Source organism: Equus caballus, chromosome 1 (genome assembly GCF_041296265.1).
Source record: "Equus caballus isolate H_3958 breed thoroughbred chromosome 1, TB-T2T, whole genome shotgun sequence".
NCBI lineage: Eukaryota > Metazoa > Chordata > Mammalia > Perissodactyla > Equidae > Equus > Equus caballus.
Window position 1 is genome coordinate 115,932,150 of NC_091684.1, and position 23,671 is coordinate 115,955,820.

At 44.0% G+C, this 23,671-nt stretch overlaps 1 protein-coding gene across 2 annotated transcripts in view; it reads right to left on the reverse strand.

Moving 5' to 3' along the window:
* The window catches only part of IGF1R (insulin like growth factor 1 receptor), a 290,959-nt gene that overhangs the window by 52,769 nt on the left and 214,519 nt on the right, over positions 1-23,671 (reverse strand). For both annotated transcript variants that reach the window (XM_023651179.2, XM_070267776.1), the window contains exons 3-5: positions 13,997-14,309; positions 10,109-10,257; positions 7,681-7,825 (exon numbers count right to left, since the gene is read on the reverse strand). In XM_023651179.2, coding sequence (XP_023506947.1) covers positions 7,681-7,825; positions 10,109-10,257; positions 13,997-14,309 — 607 coding nt within the window. The remainder of the gene's footprint in view (positions 1-7,680; positions 7,826-10,108; positions 10,258-13,996; positions 14,310-23,671) is intronic.

Consider the following 23,671-nt stretch of genomic DNA (forward strand, 5'->3'; position numbering starts at 1 on the left):
GGTCTGCTTCCCACGGACCTCGAATCATTCCTCTCCCCGCCTGCTCCTCAGCCTCAGTTTCTTTCTGGAGCTCACTCAAGCACTTTACACAAAACTGAGTCTAGGAATTGGTGTAGCACTCTGAGTTATTTCTAAGACCTACTCACGGATCCAACACACAAACAGCAGAGAAGAAAGGATCCCTGGCCTCCTTCCAGAGCCAGGGTAGCCAGGACAAAACAGAAGCTGGAAGCCCTCCTCTGTCCTGGGGGCTGTGTCCATCAGGCACCTCTCTGCGCCTGGTTAGCTTCTTCCCTTACACCCACACCAGGACCTCTACACGCCTGGTCAGTCCTCAGCCTGAGTCTCATTCATTTAGAGCAAAGCAGAAGTGATGGTTACAACGCTGCCAAGCAGACACTTCACATTTCCCTGGGAATTCACAAGGGAGTTCAGACGGAAGGAAGTTCGAGACGGGGAGCCAGGATGAGAAATGCCATTAATGAGCTGCTTGGCCATAGGCAGGTCACTTAGTGCTTTCTGTAGCCCCATTTACTCACTCGCAGGACAAAAAGGGGCATGAAGAGGTGTCATCTGAGCTCCCTGTCGGCTTTAAGAGTCCAAGACCCTAATGCCCAGGAGGAGGTACAGAGCTGAGGTGGAATCTGCCCCACCAGCCTGAAGCCCAACCCCTCGGCGAGCACTGGACCCCGTCCACACATGCTTGGCTGTTGGGGATGGGAGCCCTGCCTGCACAGGGGTTCAGTGAGCCAAGTGTGTCCAAAGGCGGTGCCTCTGAAACCAAGCCAGGCTCCTCACAAACCCACCTTGAGGCCTCTTGACACATTCACAGCCATCAAAGCAAGTGGCAAAAACCTGCAAGTCAACAATCCTTTCCTTTCAGTGAGAGCTTATTCCCTAACACATACATCTACTGGAAAAGGAATGTAAAACACTGCCCAAATGAATCTAGACATCAAATAGGCAACACAAGGCCATGTGTGCAGGCAGGAAGCACTGAGAGATGGCAAGGTGAGATCTGCCAGCCCTCAGGACAGTCCCCACCCACGTCTACTCTCCCTCGCTGCCAGGCTGCAGGTGACGCCAGAAGGCAGAAGGATTCGTGCAGTCGTACAACTGAAGGAGGGTTTACAGGTGGAAATAGATGTCTCCTATTATAGGCCCTTTCTTGCCCATGGAATATTTCCAACACTGAAGGACATTCTGCAGCATCAGTACTCACCCCAATGGGTCTAGCTGCTCAGGTTCCTGAGCTGGCCACACAGGACAAAATCTCTTTGTCGGTGCAGAAACTTCTGGGCTGGGAGTAAGGGCCAATTAACCAGGCCAAACTTCTGTCTCAACCCAGGATGAGGCTTCTTTTTGGTAAACTAATTTCGCTAGCAGGGCACAGAACTGTACTGAAAATACCTTCTGAACAAAACACACTTCTCTCCAGGGGAGGAAGCATGAATTATAAATCAGGAATGTGACAAATGAATGGCAGGCATACTGAAATTCTGTGTATGTGATTAATCACTTTGAAAAGCAAGATTATCTTTTTACAGTAAACACAAACATTTTTACAACACTGAGAAGGCCTGGAGCCAGGATACCAATATCAATAAAACCCAGGCGTTATGGAGCCTGTGTAAGCGACAGAAAGATAAAAATAAAACCCTCATCAAAATAATAATCAAGCCATTCATGAGCTGCCTGTCAATACTGCTCTTGTTTTTCCAACCCCAGCTTGGGGACTGGCTCCCCTCAAATTCCTCCTATGATTAGGTGAGAATTAAGAGATGGCAGAAGACAGAGACTTGTCTGCACATCTTCAACACACACACACACACACACACACACACACACACACACACACGCTTAGGTTTTCATTGTTTCCTAAAGGAAATGGCTATTTATGCCAATCACTCGGTAAATGTGATTTTCTAATTGTTTCTAAGCTTACTGCATTTCCATTCAAAGAGTATTTTAAAAAATTAAGTTATTCGTTTATTTTTATAAAGCTTACGTAGGCTCCATGGTGCCTGGGTTTTATAGATATTGGAATCGTGGCACCCAGCCTTCTAATGTTGCAAAAAATGTTTGTGTTGTACTTGCGTAGGCCCCATCAGCCAAAATGCATACCAATGGAGGCAGGCTGGCAGTGGTTGGTTATCTCCTTGAGGACATCTATATACTATCTGTACTGATATTCTAAATGCCTGGCATATATTATACACTCAACTGTTTTATTTATGGCTCCAGTCTTGGGGCCGTCTTACCTCTGAATTATCGACACCACCACCTTCCTGCCTGCTCTGATGAACAGCAAGAAGGATCAGGAAGCAAAGGAAGGCAAAAGCATTGGGGATTGATGTGGTACTTAGAAGACAGCCTGGCGTCCAAGGTTCAGAGCACTGCATTTGGGAATTCAAAGATCAGGATCTGACTGTCACCTCCACCACTTACTAAGCAACAACTCTAGGCAAAGTATTTATTAGGCTTCTCCCAGGCTGGGTCAAATGGGCCTGAGGGTGAGGTCTCCAGCCTGTGGAGGTAGGAAGGGACATTCCCCGCTTTCCAGCCCTTGCTGATAAATTGAAAAAAAAATCTGCAGGGGCTGGCCCGTTGGCATAGTGATTAAGTTCGCGTGCTCAGCTTCAGTGGCCCAGGATTTATGGGTTTGGATCCTGGGTGTGGACCTAGCACTGCTTGTCAGCCCACGCTATGGCAGCATCCCACGTAAAATAGAGGAAGACTGGCACAGATGTTAGCTCAGCGACAATCTTCTTCAAGCCAACAGAGGAAGATTGGCAACCGATATTAGCTCAGGGCCAATCTTCCTCACACACATACACACAAAGTCTGCAAATACACAACCGATCATTCCCTTTCACTTCGCAGAGGAGAACCATGGCCTCTTTCCGGTTGTCTCTAGGGGGCATCAGAACCCAGCACATGGGGGCCTTCTCCAGCATCCGAGCAATCTGTAACTGATACAGGACTTGGCCTTTTCACAGATGCTGCTTTTAACCCATCTGCAATGGGCTGCTTTACACGACGTCCAGTTTTCCCCAAATCCAATATTTACACCAACCTTGGGGGCTCAGCAAGGGGGGACTTTATATTTAAGTAACACTAGGTACCAGATACTCGGAAAATGTTTCCTCTTTGAGTGTTTTTAAAGTAGCTTTACTGAGGTATAATTTTGCTGTTAGTGCCATCGAGTTGATTCCGACTCCTGGTGACCCTGTGTATAGCAGAGCAGAACCCTGCCTGGTCTTTTTGTGCCATTCTCTCACCTTCTGGCACTCTATCAGACAATGCTCTGCTGTTACTCACAGGGTTTTCATGGGCAGAAGAAGGCAGCCAGGTCCTTCTTCCAAGTCTGTCTTAGTCTGGAAGCTCTGCTGAAACCTATCCACCATGGGTGACCCTGCTGATATTTGAAATACCAGTGGTATAGCTTTCAGCATCATAGCCACATGTAGCCACCACAGTGTGACAACTGACAGACGAGTGGTGTGGTTCCCTGACCAGGAAACAAACCCAGGCCATGGCAGTGAGAACACTGAATCTTAACCACTAGACCACCGGGTCTGATAATTTACCTACCAAAGAATTAACCATTATAAGTGTACAGTTCTGCGCTTCAGTAAATTTATACAGCTGTCCACCCATCACCACTATGCAGTTTCAGAACACTTCCATCATGTCAAACTTCTCTCATTCCCGGTGGTGGCCAATCTCCCATCCCATCGCCAGCCCTCACTGATCTACTTTCTATCTCCATAGTTTTGCCTTTTCTCGAAGTTACATATTAATGGAATCATACAATGCATAGCCTTTTGTGTCCAGCTCTTTCACTTAGCCTAATATTTTTGAGGTTCGTCCATGTTGTTACATTATTGTTGAGCAGTATTCCATTGTGCCACATTTTGTTATCCATTCATCTGTTGATGGACATTTGGATTGTTTCCAGTGGGTTTTTTGGGGGGAGGGGCTATCATGAATAATACTGCTATGAACATTCACACACAAGTCTTGTGTAGGCACGTTTTTATTTCTCTCGGGTAGACACTGGGTAGAGCCTAGAACTGCTGAGTCACATGGTCGAATGTATGTTTTTTAAAAGTCCCAGAGAAGTGTTCAAGCACAACCCTGTTGCACCTAATCGTAAAGCTGCAAAGGCAGAATGAAACCCTGAGTGTTGCAAAGTCAAGCGGTGGGGACATGAGCATAGAGATACCTCAATGCAGCCAAGAATTTCAATTCTTATAACCCACCACTTTCACCTACTTTTATTCTTTTCAGAGCTTTTCCTTGGTGGCACCAAAAAATCTGAAATTTTAACTCCTGATTTAGCTGATGACGTCAAAAATAAGGTTGTCCAAATAAGAACATTTGCAGATATCAGAAATATTTTTATTCAAGGCCTTAAAAATGAGCCATTTTATAGAAATTTTGCACGTGTATTACAAAATCTGCTTCCTTCTTAAATAGCAGAAGAACCTTGGTTTTCTTAATGTTTAAAGTTATAACTCTAGAAACACATCACATTAACAGAGTTGAGTGATGCCCTCAAGAAAACCCTGGCTGTCTGAGTTCTTCTGGACAAACCAATGCTGTCTGAGCCCCGTTCTCCAGCAACTGACTACCCTGCTGTCTGTTCTGATGTGGTTTTGCCTCTATCTGTTGTTAGCCTGGAAATCAGATTACAAAATTGGCTCACGATGATTGATGTAAGAGCAAAGAGGCTCTCTGTGAGTTCTAAGAGCTCTGCTCTAGGTAAAGTGCTTGAATTTCATATTCCTGACTTGACCCAGTGGTCTGAGCTGCTCGGGAGACTTCTGGAGGCACATCTCAGTTCCAGTTTGGAAAGCCAAGCTAGTTGGATATGAAGGATCTCTACACGATGACTTTTTCGGCTCTCCATCAAAACTTCCATCCTATTGAACCAAATGAAAGTGCTTATTTATGTTCTCACTGGCTATGAGAGGTTCAAAAAATAGTACTTTGAGGCAACAGTGTGACACGAAAAAAATCAAAATGCTTTGGGGATATGCAGATGAGAAGAAATAACGAGATAGAGCAGTGGTTTCCAATCTTTGCTGTGCACTGAAAGTCCCTCAGAATCTGTAGGAAAGCACTGATACCCGGATCCCACCCCAAACATTCTGATTGAATAGGGACAGGGTGCAACTTGGGAATCAGGATTTTCTAAGGCATAGCAAAGTTTGGGAACCACTGGGATAGAAGTTATCTTGGCTTCAATCAAAAGCACGCAGAAATCGAATGTTCAGAAATTAAATTTCCAGACAGCTCGGTTAACACTCCTCTAACTCAGAAGCCTTGAATACGTGCTACTGCCTACCTAAATTATAACCTCCACACCTGGGTGCATAACACCTTACGTAATTCTAATACCACCTACCTTTCCAGAATTATTTGCCAAACAGGTCCCAGGATGCCCAAACTCGTTGCCTTTGCTCCTGCCGCCCTACCCTGAACTGCCTTTCTTCACCCTCTTCTTTCTGACTGTTTCCGGAAACCCTTCCAGGCCCATCTCGAATGCCACCTCTTCTCAGAAGCCGGTTTGATCTTCTTAATCAGATATCTGACTCTTTTTCATGCCCATGGCACGTTCCTTTTCTTTCCCTTGGGGCACCTTGCAAGTTCTGCTTTGCCCTCTCGGCATTTATCTATTTATCATATTTTGTTCTTCTCTTCCTCCCCCTGACTCTTCCCTTCTTGCAGGAGCGAGGGCAGCAGGTGAAGGGGCTGGACCTAACTCTCTTCCTAAATCTGAGGAGGAGAAATAAAGAACTGAGATGTTGCTGCTGGTCATACCTGCTACAAAGATAGTTGTGGGGGAGTTCACCACAAGCGAGGATGACCTACACCTTTTTGGTTACGGGTGAGGAAGGCAGGGGAAAGAACTCAATTCCCTTCAAGAGAGACAAGATTATTAAGCACCCTAGCTCAAGACAGAGCCTCCAAGAAGCAGCACGCAGGATTAAAGGCTGGAAGGCCAGCAGCCTCAGAGCTACAAGGGCTATTGATCAGCAGCAGGTTGTGACAACCTGAGGCCCATTCGCCCCCCCTCACCATCTAAAACACTCATAGCAGGGCACGGGCCCAAAGCTTACCTGAGCTTGGAAGTGTCCCAATAAGGAGAAATACATCACAAATATTCTTGCAAATAAAAATAGGGCATTACTTTTCAGCTACATTTAAACGCATAATACTTTTAGTTAACACACAACTAAAAAGGAATCACATCATGTAATAGTACCTAGTAAAAATTAATTAAACTCTCCTCTCAGCTTTCACCTCTATGTCTATCACGAGCTCAGCCTGGGGAAAAATGTGTAGCCTTAAGCAGCAGGAAAACTTGCAGATACCTATCTGCCAAAGACAAAGTGCCTACCAACCCTGGGGATTCCAGAAACACAAACCTACTTGGAGAAAAAAAGAACTGCGCTAAAATTCATTTTAAAATTTAATACAACAAACAATAACCACCACCTCAAATTGGCAGAGCCCCGGCTTGCCTTGTAAGCGACCTGGAGCACTCCAGGACTGGGCGTAGTGGCAGCCTCTTGGATTTGCGAGAAGAAAGAAGTTTTTCTAAAGGATCAGTGTTCCCAGTGGGGAGGACAGTGTGCTTTTCAAGGATGGAATGAAGAGCTGCCCTCTCTCTTGAGCTGTATCAGATGATGGAATTTTAAGAATTTAAGACTGACCAAGAGTTAGGCTGAGAAAAGCAGAGAGGCTGTAAAGGAACTCTTTTGCGGTAACTTTATCCAGTTGGGGCAGATAATTCGCAAGGACAACCTTTCCCATGACCTTCCCACCTCTTTCTTTCCTAAATTATTTCCCCAATTCTCTCTGGAAGGAATCCACTCATTCATGGATGTCTCCTTTTATTTCAAATCATTAACTTAAAGCCAGGCAAGAGCTGTATTTAAAAGGAAAACTGTGAAGAAAAAAGTACAGATGCAAAGGTACACACAGGCTAACTGCTGAAAAGAAACTGTGTGTGCAATAAGCGCCAACTTTTATTTATCCTCTGGTGGAAAGCCTCCAGCTATTTTAAAACCCCTATTACAAAGCACATTTCTGCAGAAGACAAAAATCCTATCAATAGCACAAATCCTATAAGCTAATCAATAAAAACAATCTTGTGAATCAAGAGTTCTTTATAACAAAACGAACTGTCCATACTTCTCCGAATCTGTTATATCCATACTTCTCCGAATCTCTTATATCCCGATCTATTTTGAAAGACGGAATGGTTTTTATGTAGGAGAGTGCAGTATCTTGAGGCAGACAAGGGTCATGTAAATGATGATTTCACGGAGAGTTAAGTATTTTAGACCCATTCCTGTCACTCTTGGGAGAAAGAGCCCAAACAGCATCCCTGTCTGCTGTTTCACCAGCCACAGTAGACAGGCCGCCCTTGACTGAGGGGTCACAACACAGTTTTCCAAAACAGCAGCGTCCCGAGGATGGAGAATCCTGACTACAAGAGACTCTACCGAGGCAAGCCATCACTCAGGTGGTACCAGCACACTGTCTCTTCTTCCTGTCTTCCTTTTAACAAGAAAGAACCCTTACCTAGCCATGTAGAATTTTCAAAGCATGCTACTTATTTGGTAACAGGAGAATGTCAGCTCACAAACTCTGGGCAGCACTTACCCCTCCAGCTGCTCCTCTCCTAAGATCTGGCGGAGGTTCTTCAGGAAGGACAAGGAGACTAAGGCGTGGGAATGGCGGATCTTCACGTAGCCTGTCACCACCTCGATGAGCCCCATGAAGTTCTCCAGTTCCGAGGCAATGTTATCTACAGCGAGAGGGACCGTGTGACTGAGTGGTCACTGAGCGTAAGGGCGACATACTTGGTTTCTCACAAACGTGTAGGGAGCGATTCGGTGGCAGGTCTTGTTTTGTGGTGCCGCTGAGATGCTCCGGCTGCTGGCACAGGACCCACTGTCCTCCGTCAAAAATGCACTTCCCCGGGCTTGACTTTCAACAACCCCTCCCAGGACAGAGCTCCTGAGGCAGGGGAAAGTGTGTTTCTAGAAGGCCCGGTACTGCTGCTCCCAGGCCGATGAACAGAACGTAAAATCATAAATACCAGATGCCAATTAGCAAAGGCCGACAAATCTAGGGAACGTCTTTTAATGTGCTCTGTCAACAGACAGCGCTGCCTCCACAGTACAAGGGCATGACTAAATAAACAACATTTTCCCTGTCTCGTTAGGAGCTGCCTGTGCTGCATTTCTAGTTCCTAAGATACAGGGATCTATATTTAAAGGTTCCATCCTACTAAGACGGGAAAACACACCAAAATGTCAACAATGGTTATCTGCAGGTGCTTTTTAAAAATTCATCTCTAAATTTTCTATAAGGTACATGTATTATTTTCTAATAGCTGCTAATATATGTGTAAAAACAACATGATATATAAACAGTTTATTTCCTTTCCTCTTATTTACCCTATATTTTTCTCAAAGTCAATAGTAAACTTCAGTTCAACTTACATCAAAACTATAATAAATTGAGTATGGTTCAACTAACGGGATTTTACCCTGTATGACTTGTGAAGGCTTATTTAATGAAAGGTTCTATTTTGCTTTGAATTGATAAAAATAAAAGAATAAGGGTACTGTCCTTGAGGGCAAGGCCCCAGTTAATGGTTTTCCAAGAGAAATCCAAGTTGTAAAGACTAGAGTTTGCCTACTGTTGATGTGTCAAGGAAAAGAAGATGAATCTTAAACGTGGGGCAGGACACAGGCCCTGTAGTCAAGGCTGGGAATGTCCTTTCCAATGAGACGTCCTGTCACCCTGAATCCAGCTGATTTCCTGAGCTGGACATAAATTGGAAGACACATTCCATTATCACGCAAGAATATGTCCCAATTCCCTCTCAAATTATACTTCTCCATGATTTAATTCACGGATTCAGTTTTTATCTTTAGGATAAGAAGATTTAAAAGAATTAAAAAAGGAAGGTTTACGCACTTAAAGGGTATGTTCTAGGAATGAGGAAATCTTTTTAAAAATTAGGAAATTTAGTAAGAGCAAAAAGAATAAAACCGCAGAATACCATGAGGGTAGCTGTGTGGAAACAAAGTTATCCCTGTCGTCAACAGGTGAAAAGTGTCATGAAAAACAAGGACTATCAAAAAATTCAGAAAAACTAAGCAAAAACTTGCTTCTGCCACGTCTACACCATGAGAATATAGCTCATTCATTTAACAAACAGTACTAAGGAAATGTAAATTCACAGAATAAAGTAATTAGTCATTTTTTTTTCTTGAACTGTAAAAACAATTTCTTCACAAAAGGATTTAGGAAAAAAATTCCTTTCAACCTCAAAGTTTTCTTATATTTATTCTACCTTATGAAACTACCAGTACCTTGACCAAGTGGTCCTGGAGGTGGAGAATTCAAGGCACCACGACTAGAAGCCCTTGTCAGTTAAAGACCAGAAGTGAAAATATGACAGAATAAGTCAATGGGAACTGCCCTGCACAAAGGCAATGACCAGGGACGCCATCTACTGCAGATGATGGTGACCCTACAGGGGTGAGACGGAAGCTCTAAATAAATGATGACACTTACTTTTATCTTTTTGGTTCTCAGAAGTAAATTTGGAGATCAACCATTCTTTTGGACAATAAAATTTTAAAGTGATATCATTAAACTCTTCTCTTTGCTCAGTCTCCTCAATATATCGAAGTAACCGAAACTCTTTGGACTTAAAACTGTGTGGATTTGGCTACAGCTGGAGGCTGCTGAGTCATAACTCTGATCCCTCGGTCTCTTCTGGCATTTGTGTGTGTTGGGACCTGCCTCTCCTGCATAAGACGCGACTAAAAGAAAGAAGAGGGATGACCCTCTGCAGGAATAAACACTGCCAATGGCTAGAAAACAGACTGCCTTTCAATCTGTTTTTTATCTTTGAGGGAAACTCAAAGGAGAGACATCAAGCATGAGGCTTACGCACCATGTTGTTTTTCTAGGCCCATATTTTAGTTGTGAGTCATGGATGGGTAGGAAAAGCATCAACAAAAGAAACCAAGAGATCCAGTCACCTCTTCCAGGGCGATGAAATACTTACTGCCTCGTCGGATATTAATGAGCAAATTGCCCTTGAAGATGGTGCATCCTTGGAGCATTTGAGCAGAAGTAACAGAATCAATGGTCTTTGTTTTCTTTTCTTCCTCACAGACTTTGGGGCAAGGACCTTCACAAGGGATGCAATACATGCTGTTGGAGATAAGGAAGCAACCAGAAACACAGAGATCAGACTGTCTCCTTGCATTAAACAAATCGTAAGGATATGGTCTTATTCTAGTTGTTTTTACAGTACAAATTATAAAAACCAACTGTTTTGAAGCATTCAAGCGGTCACACTGTATCTCATCCCCAAGCCCACCCAGGATAAGCCACTCAAATTGCAAACAAAAGGAAGAAAAGTGCCTACATGGGAAAAGCATGCTGCTTGTTTCCAGACAAAATATGTGATACATCCTTGAAGCATGTGTGTGTCATAGACTGTCGACTGGTGAGCCAGCTGGTCCCATGTGGGAGAAAGAGCTTGGCAGAAAGGAAGCACTGGGGGCTCCTGAGGAGAATGGGGCTGCTCTCTGATGTCGTGGCCCCTGCCTGGCGCACCCTGGAGGAGACACTGGAGAGTGGACAGGGGCAGCAAAGGGACAGCAGTATCTCTGCCACTAACAAGAGTCTGACTCCCACAGCCAGCGTCCCAGAAAACCAAATGAGGGACTCCGAAAGGCATGTAGTATAGCACAGATCCATTATTTTCTTGCTAAAGCACAACTGAAATTATTTCTTGACAGCGTTTTGCAGCAACTTGTAAATTGATCCAAATGCTGTTTTTGCTGCATACACAATATAAGCAAGGAACTTCCGTTACTTAGTAATGAGCTCCTTTTTCATATGCTATCCTGAACATGCCACAAACACCAAGAGTGAGGGACAGTGAGTGAGACTGGCACTATTCCTGCCTACCTACCATTATTTAGGAAATAGCACACAAAACGCTAATCCAGCTGCTGAGCCACAGAGGAAGGATCAAAAGTTGGGTTGATTTCCAAACAAAATAAATGATACAACATTATGGGATGTGTGTATAATAGGATGGTGAGTTGGAGAGCCATTATATTTACATTGTTGTTCTTGAATGATCTTTTAAACTTCATGTAGACAAGTAAAAAACATTCAAAGAAACAGTGTAAGTTATAGCTCTTTTCATTAAAGCCTTCTTTTTTTTTCCTGGAACTTCATTGCATATCTAAGGCAAAAAGGCAGGGTTTTGTTTTGTTTAAAAGCTTATAGGTAAACAAAATTCTCTGGTATTTTCCTATTTCATGTTGGGCGAATGGGAGGCAAGGTTTCCAAAGGAACTGGGCCAACCATAGAAAGGGAGATCTCTCCTTTCTCTAACATCATACTCAACATTCTCATTTCTAGCATGGGTAGTAGCTTCCCTTTTTCTTGGTTTTTATTGCTTCTAAGTTACCTACGTACCATATAATGCCCTCATCCTCCCTTTAAAAAACTTTTCATTTTGAAATAATTACAGATTCACGGAAAGTTGCAAAGAGTACAGAAAGGTCCCATGTAAGCTTCCCCGAGTTCTCCCCAATGGTTACCTCTTATATAATGCTATTGCAATATCGAATCCAGGAAATAACACTGGTACAACGTATGTGTATGATTCTATGTCATCTTATCACTGTGTAATCACAGTTGCAATCAAGATACAGAACTAGTCCACAAAGATCTTCCACACAGTCACCACATCCCCATATTCCTAACTCCTTCCTGATAACCACTAATCTGTTCTCCATCTCCATAATTCTGTCATTTTGAGAATGTTATATAAGTGGAATTATACAGTATGTGACCTTTTGAGATTGGCTTTTCTTCAGCATAATGTTCTTGAGATCCATCCAAGTTGTTGTGTATTTCAATAGTTTATTTCTTTTTATTGCTAAATAATATTCCATGGTGTGGATGTGCCACAGTTTGCTGAGCCATTTACCTCTGGTGGGACATCTGAGTTATTTCCAGTTTTTGGCTATTTCAAATAAAGCCACTCTGATCAACTGCGTATGTATTTCTGTGTGGACATAAGTTTTCATTTTCCTGGGATAAATATCCAGGAGTGTAACTTCTGTGTTGTAAGGTAAGCGGACGCTTAGTTCTCCATGACATTTTATTCAAATAGCAATTTCTGAACCGAACACCTTTGTCAAAATGTCTAGGAATCATCTAGCACTTTAAAAATGTTTTTCTAAGCAAATGTTCTGATTACTAGTTTATAGATTAATCTTCCTGGAGTGTACTCTGATACAGAGAGGGTATAAGCAGTATTAAAAAATAAATATTTTAAAGTAAGTGTCAAACAGGCCTTAAAGGCTGAGGAGGGATTTATTATTTCTTGATGGCATTTTATTTTAAAATGGAAAAGGCAGATCTGTAGCTTTGAACAGACTGTAAGAATTGCATAGGGAAAAATAACGGCTCAGTTCTTTGAATACGCTGCAGGGGGAGAAATAACACTGTTGAATGCACTGCACCCTCAGTACTACAACACATTGCCTGCAACATCATAGAAAAATGTATCCACAGGACAAAGACGGTATCATCTCCAGTTCACAGACCAGCTGTCCCATCCTTCTACCCCCAGGAGGAACTGTGGCAGAGCCACATCAGGGCACTGGCAAAGCCCTTTTAAGGTCTACAGCTGCCAATAAAATGTGAGTAAAACGTGGTAGACTTATGTTGGTTGGAATACGTATACTTAACAGTCCATTGGAGTCCTTGACACATTTATCATTTTAAAGTATTTAGAGTAATTTTTACTATGACAATGGTTATAGAAATTATAATGGGCAGAAAGTTGTTCTACATCTAATATTACGAAATTGAGTTTCATCTTTGATTTGAAGGTAAGCCTGTGATAGAAGTAGCATCTTCAAATATTATAAAGAATATCCTTTATAAAGACTTACTTGATGCCATTTACAGAAATAGACTGCAGCAAAAAGCAGGTAAATGACACATTATATTCAAAATTAATGTTTACTTTCCTAACAGCATTTTATATTTGTAGAATAGTTTGAAGAACCCAGGAATGCAAGGGTCCCCTGGCCCTCCCTCACCATGAGGGAGGCTTTTGGTCTGTGACAACTGAACTACTCTTTCCTAAAAGTTCTCTGCTCTGCTCCAGAGGATGGAACCGCAGCTCCACACCTCTAGTCTTCTTTTGCTCCCAGGGTTACAGCCGTATATTTTGTAATGATGATAGCACTCCTTTTTCAAAAACATGACAATGTCATGGAAGTCCAGATGGCATACAAAGAGGGGTGCCATTTGCTGTAAGGAACTTCTTTGCTTCCCAAGCAAAGTCTCAACATTTAGGAAGGAAAACGAGGAGCACATAGGAAACTGAGGGAGGGTGAGGGTGGAGGGGGTGAGAGAGAGGAGGTGCTGATGGACGATGCAGGTTCCTTGAAGCTACTGCTTACCCTCAGCAGCGGCCAGTACAGGCACAGGGCCTGTGCTAAGAGACTCTTTAGGCCTGCTGGCTGCCTCCAGGATGCTGCAGGGGCTTGCCTTGTCTTCCCTCTTGCAATCCCAAAGCCTTCACTGGGCTAGTGCTGAGTAGCACTAGGGGTGAGGGAAACCTAAATCTATAGTGTCATCGTTGTCGTGGTGTCCCCCCACCAGGGGCGACAGTGACCTCTGGGTACATGAGTCAGCAAGTCAAGTCCTTAATTTCAAGTGTCCTGTCAGTACACTTCCAAAACAAACAAAAACTGCCAATTGCTCCTAGAATCTCATGAAAAATTATGCCAGCCCTCCAAGAAGACCCATCTCCCTTAACCTCCCTGGGGTCCCAGATGGAACAACTGGCAGAGCCCGCCTTTCTGCTCCCTCCAAGCCGCCTGCGTGAGCGACAGGCCCTGAGACTGACCTCTGACTGCCGTTGCGGATGAACCCCGAGGGGCACTCCTGCATGCACTCGCCGTCGTGGATCACGAAGCCCTCAGAGTCGCTGCCCTCGGCGCTGGGGATGTTGGCACAGAAGTCGCGGTCCACGCAGCGCCAGCCCTCAAAGCGATAGGTGTTGGGCGGGCAGGTGGGCACGCAGACGCCGGCGTAGAAGTAGTGGCGGCAGGCGACGCAGGCCGTGTCGTTGTCGGGCGCGCTGCAGCTGCCCAGGCACTCGGGGTGGCAGCACTCGTTGTTCTCGGTGCACGCCCGCTTCCCGCACGCGCTCGGGCACACTGTGGGGGGCAGAGGGGACAAGGCCGTGAGACTCGAGGAACTGGACGCCCTCCTCCGGGCCTAGCCAGCATTCTTCTTGGTCATTCTCTGGTCACCAACACCAGATCCCTCCACTGACAAAAACCAACCAATCACACACGAAATCCCCAAACGGAAAATCACTGGGCCCTGCATCCCACGTTAGGGCTGCAATGACAGTACTGTAGACCATATTCAGAGTTTCATCAGGGCAGGGAGAAAATTGAGTCTGCATTTTGAGTCTGGGGAGCAGGGTTTTAAGTCCAGCCTCTCCTATTTACCGGCTATTCCATCTTGGATGAGTCATTAGCTTCTTTGACCTTGATCCTCTCTTTTCTCCTCTATAAAATGGGGGCAATAATACCCAGAGTAGAAAGTTGCCTGAGGTGCATGACAACGTAGCAGCCCAAGGCGAACAGTACAGTGTATTATTACTTTAAAAGGCATTATGCTCTGTTCATTCTCCATTTCGGATGTGTTCCTTACTGAAATATCTTGAATAGTCTTAGTGTGCAGAAATGCCCATTTATTTTAAAAATGATTAAAACAGAATATAGTCAAGATGATACCATTCAGGTTACAAAATGGTTTTAGATACGTTTGTGTCTGCTTGCATCATATCAAAGGTCTTACCCCAAATAAGCAATGATATTAACTTATTCACGCTCCCTAACCTATGACATCACTGCAAAGTCCTACATCTGATGGCTATTCTCAAAGACAAGAAAGTGGATGGGTGGGCAGTGTCTCTGAGCCCACAGGACCATAGGATATTAGAAACCATCTCCTCTGAGCCTCTCTAGGCTAAAGTTGAGTGAAAGCAGTGTCTGAAAACCAGAGATCCACAGTTCACATCCCAAGTAGATGAGCTGGCATCTATTTCCACAACAATGCTGTAATGCTCACACTATGGGGCTGTCAGCCTCACCAGCAAATAAAATATAAATCAATAAAATATGAAATCTGGTTTGCATTATATGTTTCCTATTTTTTCCATGAATTGGAAAACAACACAAAATTATTTAAATATGTATATTATTGACTCTGGCATGCCTTTTTTAGTGAAGATTCTATTATTGCTTTTCCTTATAATAAAAATACATGCTCAAAAAAAAAAAATCAGAGATCACACATAAGAAAAAAGGAATATAAAGACCATCTAGTCCAGCGGCCCACAAATACCCGCCTATTAATACCTTCATGTGGACCCTTCCAGATCCTTTCCTATGCATGTGCATGCACATATCACTATCTATAGCAAAGGGGTCGAGCCATTCTGAAAGCATTTTTTGGCATAACATACTGTGAATTCCACAGTCATTTAACACCTGCATCGCATCCTATGGTCTAGTGTATTGTAAGTTATAATCAGTCTCCTACGATTAGACATCTTGCTTATTCCTAACATTTTATTATTATAATCAGCACTGCAATCTTCATGAGAGCCCTTAATTATTTCATTAGGATCAATTTCCAGAATTGACTTTGCTGGGTCAAACTGTCCTCCGGAAAGTATGTACCAATTTATCCACCAAATAGCTGTGTCCAAGAGTTCCTATTTCACTGCAAACAGGTGAATTTAGAAACAGGTTATCAGAACTTGGACATTCAAACAAATACTGAAACCTATGAAGAAAGCAAATTCTCGTGATACTGTTAAGCTTAAAATAATTTTGCAGTTTTCTCATTTGAAATCATCCTGTGACAGAGACAATAGGTTGCCTTCCACTATTTATTCTTCTTACGTTTTTGGTATTAGAACTTGATTTTTAACTGGGCATTTTGCCATCCAGCTAGATCCTATGTCTCCCAGCCTCTCTCGTAGCTAGAAGTGACTAAGTTTTACCCAGTGAGACAAAAGAAAACTTTTTTGGGTGCAACTTCTTAGAAGATTCCTTGAATCAGAGGGGGCGTGCTCTTTCTCCTCCTTGCTGGCTGGAGTGCAGGAGTAATGCAAGAAGCTCAAGCAGCCATGTTGGACCACGAGGTGGCCCATTAAGAATCATGGAGCAAGAGGAAGGTACTTGGTCCCTCATGACGATATAGCCAGTAGGCTAACCTTGGGCTGCTTACATCTAGACTTCTTGAGAGAGAAATAAATTTTCATTTTGTTTAAGTGCTGCTATTTGTTTTATGCAATAGAACTAATCCCACATAAGACACACCTTTAGAGCTATCTGTAAGCCAAGAAGAAAATTATTCCTGTTGGTTTATCTCATTTTTGTTAACCAGAATTGTCTCTCAATAACTTCTGGCTATTTCTGAAACCAATCTACCCAAGAAATAACAAAGACTAACTATCTCCAATCACACCAAAAAGTATATGTTGTAGGAGCTCCTAAAGTGTGGAGATACATATATTGTCTACTAAGGTGATTATCTTTAAGAAGATAACACTGATTTGGATTGACAGGCCTAGGATATTTGTGGTAAATGCACACAGACACATGCACACATACACTCTACCCTCAAATCTCACACTCAAAGACATCTAATAATCGAATAGATTAAATGACTAATTTCAAATATATCCATTATGGAGGTAACTTCAAGGCTCAAGATCTAAAGAAACAACGAAATTGCATCTCCCTAGTTCAGGTTTTTAAACTAATAACAAGAGAACCTAAGTCCATCTATCCTTCAGTTATTTATCCACTTAGCAACTATTTATTGTGTGCATGCTACACCCATGTGCCAGACCCTGTCCTCAAGGAACGGATGATATACCAGAGGCAAGTGTGAGAGTGAATGGAGGCGCTTGGTGTGCCCTGGGCCCTGGGTGCCAGGGAAGGCCTAGCAGAGGTGTGGTGTTGAGGCTGGAGCTGAAAGACAAAAGACAAAGAGGATAGGAATAGAGAATAACACAGGTGGAATCACATGTCAACGCATGTGGAAGCAATTGAGTCACTGTGGAGGGAGGACTGGGTGTCTGTGAAGAAGGCCAGGGACCAGTCACAGATGATGCTGGGACAGAGAGGGGGGCTAGCTCAGGGAAGCACCAAAGGCCTGTCTGAGGTGTTTACACCAATTGGTGGACCATGGGCATCACTGAAAGTTTCAGGCAGGGGAGCAACATGGTCAGATTTTCATATTAGAAAGGTAATCTGGCAGCAGCACAAAGGGTGTGATGACCAGAGAGGGCAGAGCTGAAATAAGAGGGATCAGGCAAGAGGAGAAGAGACACGCAGGCTTGTTATGTTGTCCCTACAAAGTTTATATGCTATAATAGATCCATGAGGTTCATGTGGTTAAAATGAAACTGGCTGCAGAAAGCATGTGCACAGTCCTGCTCGTCAGCACAAACCAGCTGTATTAAGCATACGTCCCACTCAGAGCACTGAGTCCCTGGGGGCTGCTCTTCACCGCCATGCTTTGTGATTGGAGGAGGGGAAAACTGATTAAGAACCTTACAATCATCATCAGAGACTAACTGGGACCAATATTTACTTGCAAAACTCCCTTTTCATCACTTACAATTTAAATTAAATGCTATATAAAATGACAAGTATCAGACATTAATATCAAATAGCTATTAATGTAATACTAAAAACTTAGCATTTAAAAGAACAGAAAAATGTCCCCATGTGCTAGCTTGGAATCAGTTATACCCAAACGCAAATGTTGGGCATTTCCAGTATGAGAAAGAAAAAAATAAATACCTGACAAAGTATCTGTAGATATAGTTTGTGTTCCATCTCCCATTCCACTGGAAACAACATCTCTGGGTAGCAGCCCATTGAGACCTTCCCCCTGCCCCCTGCCCTGCCAAGGGATGTGTTACAAGGAAGTGCATAGTCAGTCAGTTCTTGCCACAAGTAGCACACAGGCTGGGGAATTAGGGTTTTGTTTCAGTGATGGGAGCTACTTCAGTGATGGGAAGAATTTCAGTAAAGCTTAAATTAGGTAAAATTATGTTCTTTTTTTTTTTAAAAAAAGATTGGCACCTGAGCTAACAACTGTTGCCAATCTTTTTTTTTTTTTCTGCTTTATCTTCCCAAACCCCCGTACATAGTTGTATATCTTAGTTGCAGGTCCTTCCAGTTGTGGGATGTGGGACACCGCCTCAACGTGGCCTGATGAGCGGTGTCATGTCCACACCCAGGATCCAAACCCTGTGCCACTGCAGTGGAGCACGTGAACTTAACCACTCGGCCATGGAGCCACCCCCTAAAATTATGTTCTTTATAGACAGAACAACTCCTCCTAAAGCAATCACGAATTAAGGGATTTCTTTATGTTACATGATACAAACTGCACAAACACATAGCAAATACTCTGGGGGAATAAACAGGGAGTGTGATGGGGAGAGGGGGAGAAAGGAGAGGTGACTTGCTGCTAGAAGACAAATTCCATAAATAAGAGGCCGCTCAAGGGATGGAAGCCGGTGTTGCCCTGGCTGCGGCACAATCGGAGAGGATTCTGGGAGGCAGGCAGACAACACGTGGAAGTTCAGGATTAGAGAGTCCTGGAGCCAGCCCCAGAAGCCTGCTGTAAATTTTGCCTCATCTCAATGTATATAAATATTATTAGTGTTCAGGACTATTAAGGGATTTCTTGAAAAGCCTGGGGCAGTGTGTCTCGCCAGCAGATGGATGGCTGCTCCACATGAATGCCAAAATGTAAAATTTAGTACAGTTACCAAATTTCCAATTACCGAGCTATGGGAGAAAGGAAGAGAAGCTCTTTCCTGCCTGACTTCCACGAATAAGGAGTACACCTAGTGTGATGAAAGGCATTTCTACTTTTAAAAATAAAAGGAAAAGAAAAGCTGCTATAAACTAACAAAAATACAGGGGAAAAAAGCAAATTGATTTTGCCCATGAGATCTTTCTATTCACTGAAATTCTTATAATAATGACCAACAATAAAAACAAAAGCCTATCTAAATTCTTGGAAAAGCTAACAACATTCCCACAACTACCACTAAAAGGATTGGTTCAGGGTCACAGTCACATAAAAATGAGGCACTGGGGGCCAGCCTGGTGGCATAGTGGCTAAGTCCACACGCCCTGTTTGACAGCACAGGATTCAGGGGTTCGGATCCCAAGGGCAGACCTTGCACTGCTTGTCAGGCCACGCTTTGGCAGTATCCCACATAAAATAGAGGAAGATTGGCACTGACGTTAGCTCAGCGACAGTCTTCCTCAAGCAAAAAGAGGAAGATTGGCAACAGATGTTAGCTCAGGGCCAATCTTCCCCACACACAAAAAAAGAGGCACTGCATTAAAAGCTCATTCTCTTCATTTTTCAGGACAAGAAAAAAGTCACATACACCAACTCTCTCCCTCCTTGGAGTCCTATTATTTATTAAATTCTTTCTAGGGTTTTTTTTTAACATTTGTTTTTGTTCTTGCCAGTAAGTTCTTTAACAATGTTTACCTCAGAAAAACCATTTTTAAAAGCATATGATAATAAAGTGCTCTGCTAGAAGAAAAGATGGAGAACTCAATCTCTTCACAAGGAACAAAAAATGAAAGAGGGGCCACTTAGCCACACGATGTTAAAAAACGCAAACAGTTTTATCCCAAATAATTTCTAAAGGACAGAACTAGTTCATGGATGTTCAAATAAGGTCAGGCTTCTGTGTTAAAAGACAGACTACTTGAGGGACATCTTAGTTATTTCTGGATTACTCTAAGAGCCACACTGCTGTTCCATATAAAAAGAGGGATGCCTTTCTAGAAGGACACGTGTCATTATGCATAAAGGTGAGCTGCTGCTAACTCCAGGAAAGTGCACCTCAGCCTCCAAAGAGCGTCAGTGAGATCCATGGGCCAGAGGAATTTTGTGGTTCTCTTGCCCTGCCAGGAGAGGCATTGACTCCATCAGACACCACGGGGAGGGGATGGGACAAGACAGAACGGGGCCCAGCTGGGTCAACTGACCGAGTAAGGGTCTCCCAGTATGGCCAGAAGCCTGCCCAAGGCTGTTGGCATTCTCCAGAAAGCACTTAGCCACAGATGAGGGGATGAGAAAGGCTCCTCTTGGCTTAAATACATTAGTTATCAGCCAGGCTCTAGGCTAGGTCCTGGAGACATGGTAGGTAGCAGACAGCCCAGCCCTCCCAGGGCTCCCCACCCTGAGGACGAGCAGGGGGAATACAAAGAGGGGCAGGCAAGGGGCCAGTGAGCAGTGCTTTCCAGAGGAAGGGCCTGCCAGGTCCAAGCTTGAAAAGCCAGTAGGAGCTAGCAGGTGCATGGGGGTTGGCAGGCCTGGTGGGGGGTACGGGTGGAGAGAACCAGACTCAGCATGACTGCGTGACTGAGGCTTTGGGGACTGGAGGGGTAGGGAAGACTTGGAAGAAAGACGGTGAGATCTGAGGTAGAGAGAGGCAAGAAGGGCCTTTTAACCCACAAGTAGGAGTTTGGACTACCCTTAAGAGGAAAGGGACGCTATTTAAGGATTCTAAGTAGATGTGCATTTTAGAAGGATCACTTTGGCTGCTGAGTGGAAAACAGAACAGAAAGGGGACCCATGGGGCCACAGTAGCCATCTCCATGAGCTATGATGGCAGCCCAGATCAAGGAGTCAGTGGAACAGATGGGGAAAGCAGGAAGATTCAAGATATATCTGGAGAATTTGGAAGAGAGTGTGAAAAGTGTGGCAAACATTTTTTCTTTTTTTTTGGAGAGGTAGAGGAAGCTCAGTTTAGTTTGGGATGTGTTGTTTTTGAGCACACATCCAAATGGAAATGCCCAGCCTGCAGCTGCATGGATGCAACTGGGGTGGGGGGCGGTGGTCTCTGAGCTGGCAAAGTCATGGGTGGGGTCAACAGACAGATAGGAGACTGTTTATGGGGTGAGAGGGAGATCTGAGGAGTGCCAAGAGGACCCAGGACAGAATCCCAAGGGGCCTACCACCCATGGGGGCCCAGAAGCACCCACTAGAGTCCCTGTTCCTTTCAAATACTCCCATTCTTTTAAAAGAAACCTACTCAGTAAGTAGATTTCAGTATAAGCATCTGTGAATTCTGGGTCTCATGTTTTTACTCCTCCCTGCCAGCCTCCTCAACAGACGTACAAAGTTTAAGTTCAAGTACTGATAAGTTTTTGTGGAATTCTTTTAAGCCTCACAAACATAGCACCAAGGACCAAAAGACAAATAGTTCAACCCAGGTTGGGCCCCACTGCTTTGTCTTTGGTTGTCACATTAACCAGAGTGAGGGAATCAAGAGAGCCGCGCCCTGGGGCTGCTTTGAAGCTTGCATGCCCTGCTGCTATGAGAGTTCCACACTGACCTTCTTGGCCGAGACGGCCGGTGAAGCACAGATGCCTGCCACTTGTTCAGATGGTCCACTTTGGAAAGAAGGGGTGTCTGTTCCATCTTGAGGAGCCCTGACTGACTGCAGAGGCACTCAGGGCGCGGCCAGGAGAACCAACCTTGGGCCAGGGAGCCCATGGCCGGCACCAGATGCTCTTGCCCTGTAAAATAGTCTTCAGCCTGTCCTCCCCTCTGTCCTCACATACGTTGTCCTACCCACTCAATGACCGCAAGCACAGATGTCTATCAAAGGGAGCAGAGTGGTGAGGAGCTTCTCAGGCTCGGAGAGAGCTGCTATATTTCATCCCAGCTTATTAGTCTGGAGTTCTCTAAATAAATTGGCTAGGATGGAAGAGCAGGCTTACATGAAAATGCTCAGATCCATGAAATAAAACTAAAACAAACCTAGCACAACTACGTGTGAGCTACACACTTTTCTCAAAAGGAAGACAAGAAGAATCTGTCAAGTTTCTTGACATCTTGAGAAATCGCCAATGGAAAACTCCACAGAACCACTGCCTAGAAATCCCAGGCGGAGTTTAAAACAACTTCCAAACAAGCTTCTGCCCAGAAAACTAGCTGTTATGCCGAATCAGTTACGCATGGCAAAAGAAAGTTCAAGTGGCAACAGTGTCTCAAGTGTTCACAAAAGAAATTCGCATTTGCAACAACGTTTCTCTTCTCAATGCCAAAAGAAACCACCTCCTGTGCTGGAGAAAACATTGCACTCTGGTAGTAGCTGGGAAGAGGTATTTTAATGGGTAGAATCTGAAGATACTTCAGTTCCTCTGTTGGAACCAGAAGTATTCAGCGTGCCCACTGAAAGGTTATCATGAGAACCAGAGCTTAGGGCACACATCCAGAGGCCCAGAGAAAGGGACTGAACAGAACTCAGTGAGCACAGGAAGTCTGGTTAGTAAAACGGGGAGGCCCTTCTGTCCAAGTCCAGTGTGCATGAAGGAGTTCTTCCTTGCAATCTTCGAAGGGATTTTCAAGTTTGGAGTCAGCTTTCTTTCTAAAAGGAAGGCCCCTGGACAAAGCATCCTTGTGTTAATGTATGAACTTTCTGAAATTCTGGGGTATGTAGAGGGGGACAAGACCTTACATACTGTCACTCCTCATCACTCACTCCTGTTAACTGTCTTCTCCCACTTTCCACTCCTCTCAGGTGACAGTGGGTTGCAGGACTGCTTCAGAGCATGCAATAGCAGGCAGCGTCGTGCAAGAAGCTGAGGGCCATTAGATCTGTCTCCAGTTCGTAAGCAACAAGTACTTATGTGGTCAATTTCTGCCTTTCATGGAACCACAGATTCTTAAGAGTCAAAAGGAAATTTTTAGAGGTCATCCATCTCATGCCTGTCCAAGACACTGCTCTACAAAAACCTAGGTGAGCCTTTAAGCAATGTTTAAGGGGACTCATTACGTTAGAGAAAGTGCTACTCCAACTGCCAGACAGTGCCAATCTTGACCAAGTTCTTTATTCCACCCAATGAGAATGCACTTTCCTATAGTGCACTCTCCCCAGGCCTCATTCAGGCATCTGATTCTCAGGGGAGGTGGATGCTTTCTTGTACAGGTCAGATTTTCCAATACTCAGACTCAAAATTCCGAGATGGTGATCCTGGCCACCCTCCGAATGCCTTACTCAGTCACAGCTCCTGTAACGTATACGAACGTCACTGCTCCTTAACACCTGCCCCAAACCTACTCTAACACTGCAGAAGTCTGGACAGTGTGGAATACGAGGGGACTACGAGGCCAAGGGTGGTCTTCCACAACCCAGGCAGAATGCTTGGGGTCTCTGACCATCAAAATAACTATTATCATCTCACTGAGCTGGCTCATTCTGAGCTTTTAACTGCCTAAAACTCCCATCCTCTTTTTCACAATAACTGTTTGAGTCTCTCCTATATGAATGCAAATTGATTCTGAATACAGGACTTTTTATTAACATAAACTTAACATTTTGGAGCATTTTCCATGTGCCTGACAATACATTCAGTTTCTTATATACATTATTTAACAATCTTCCTAATAATCACATGGGGTCAGTATCATTATCCTCATTTGTAGATGGCCAAAT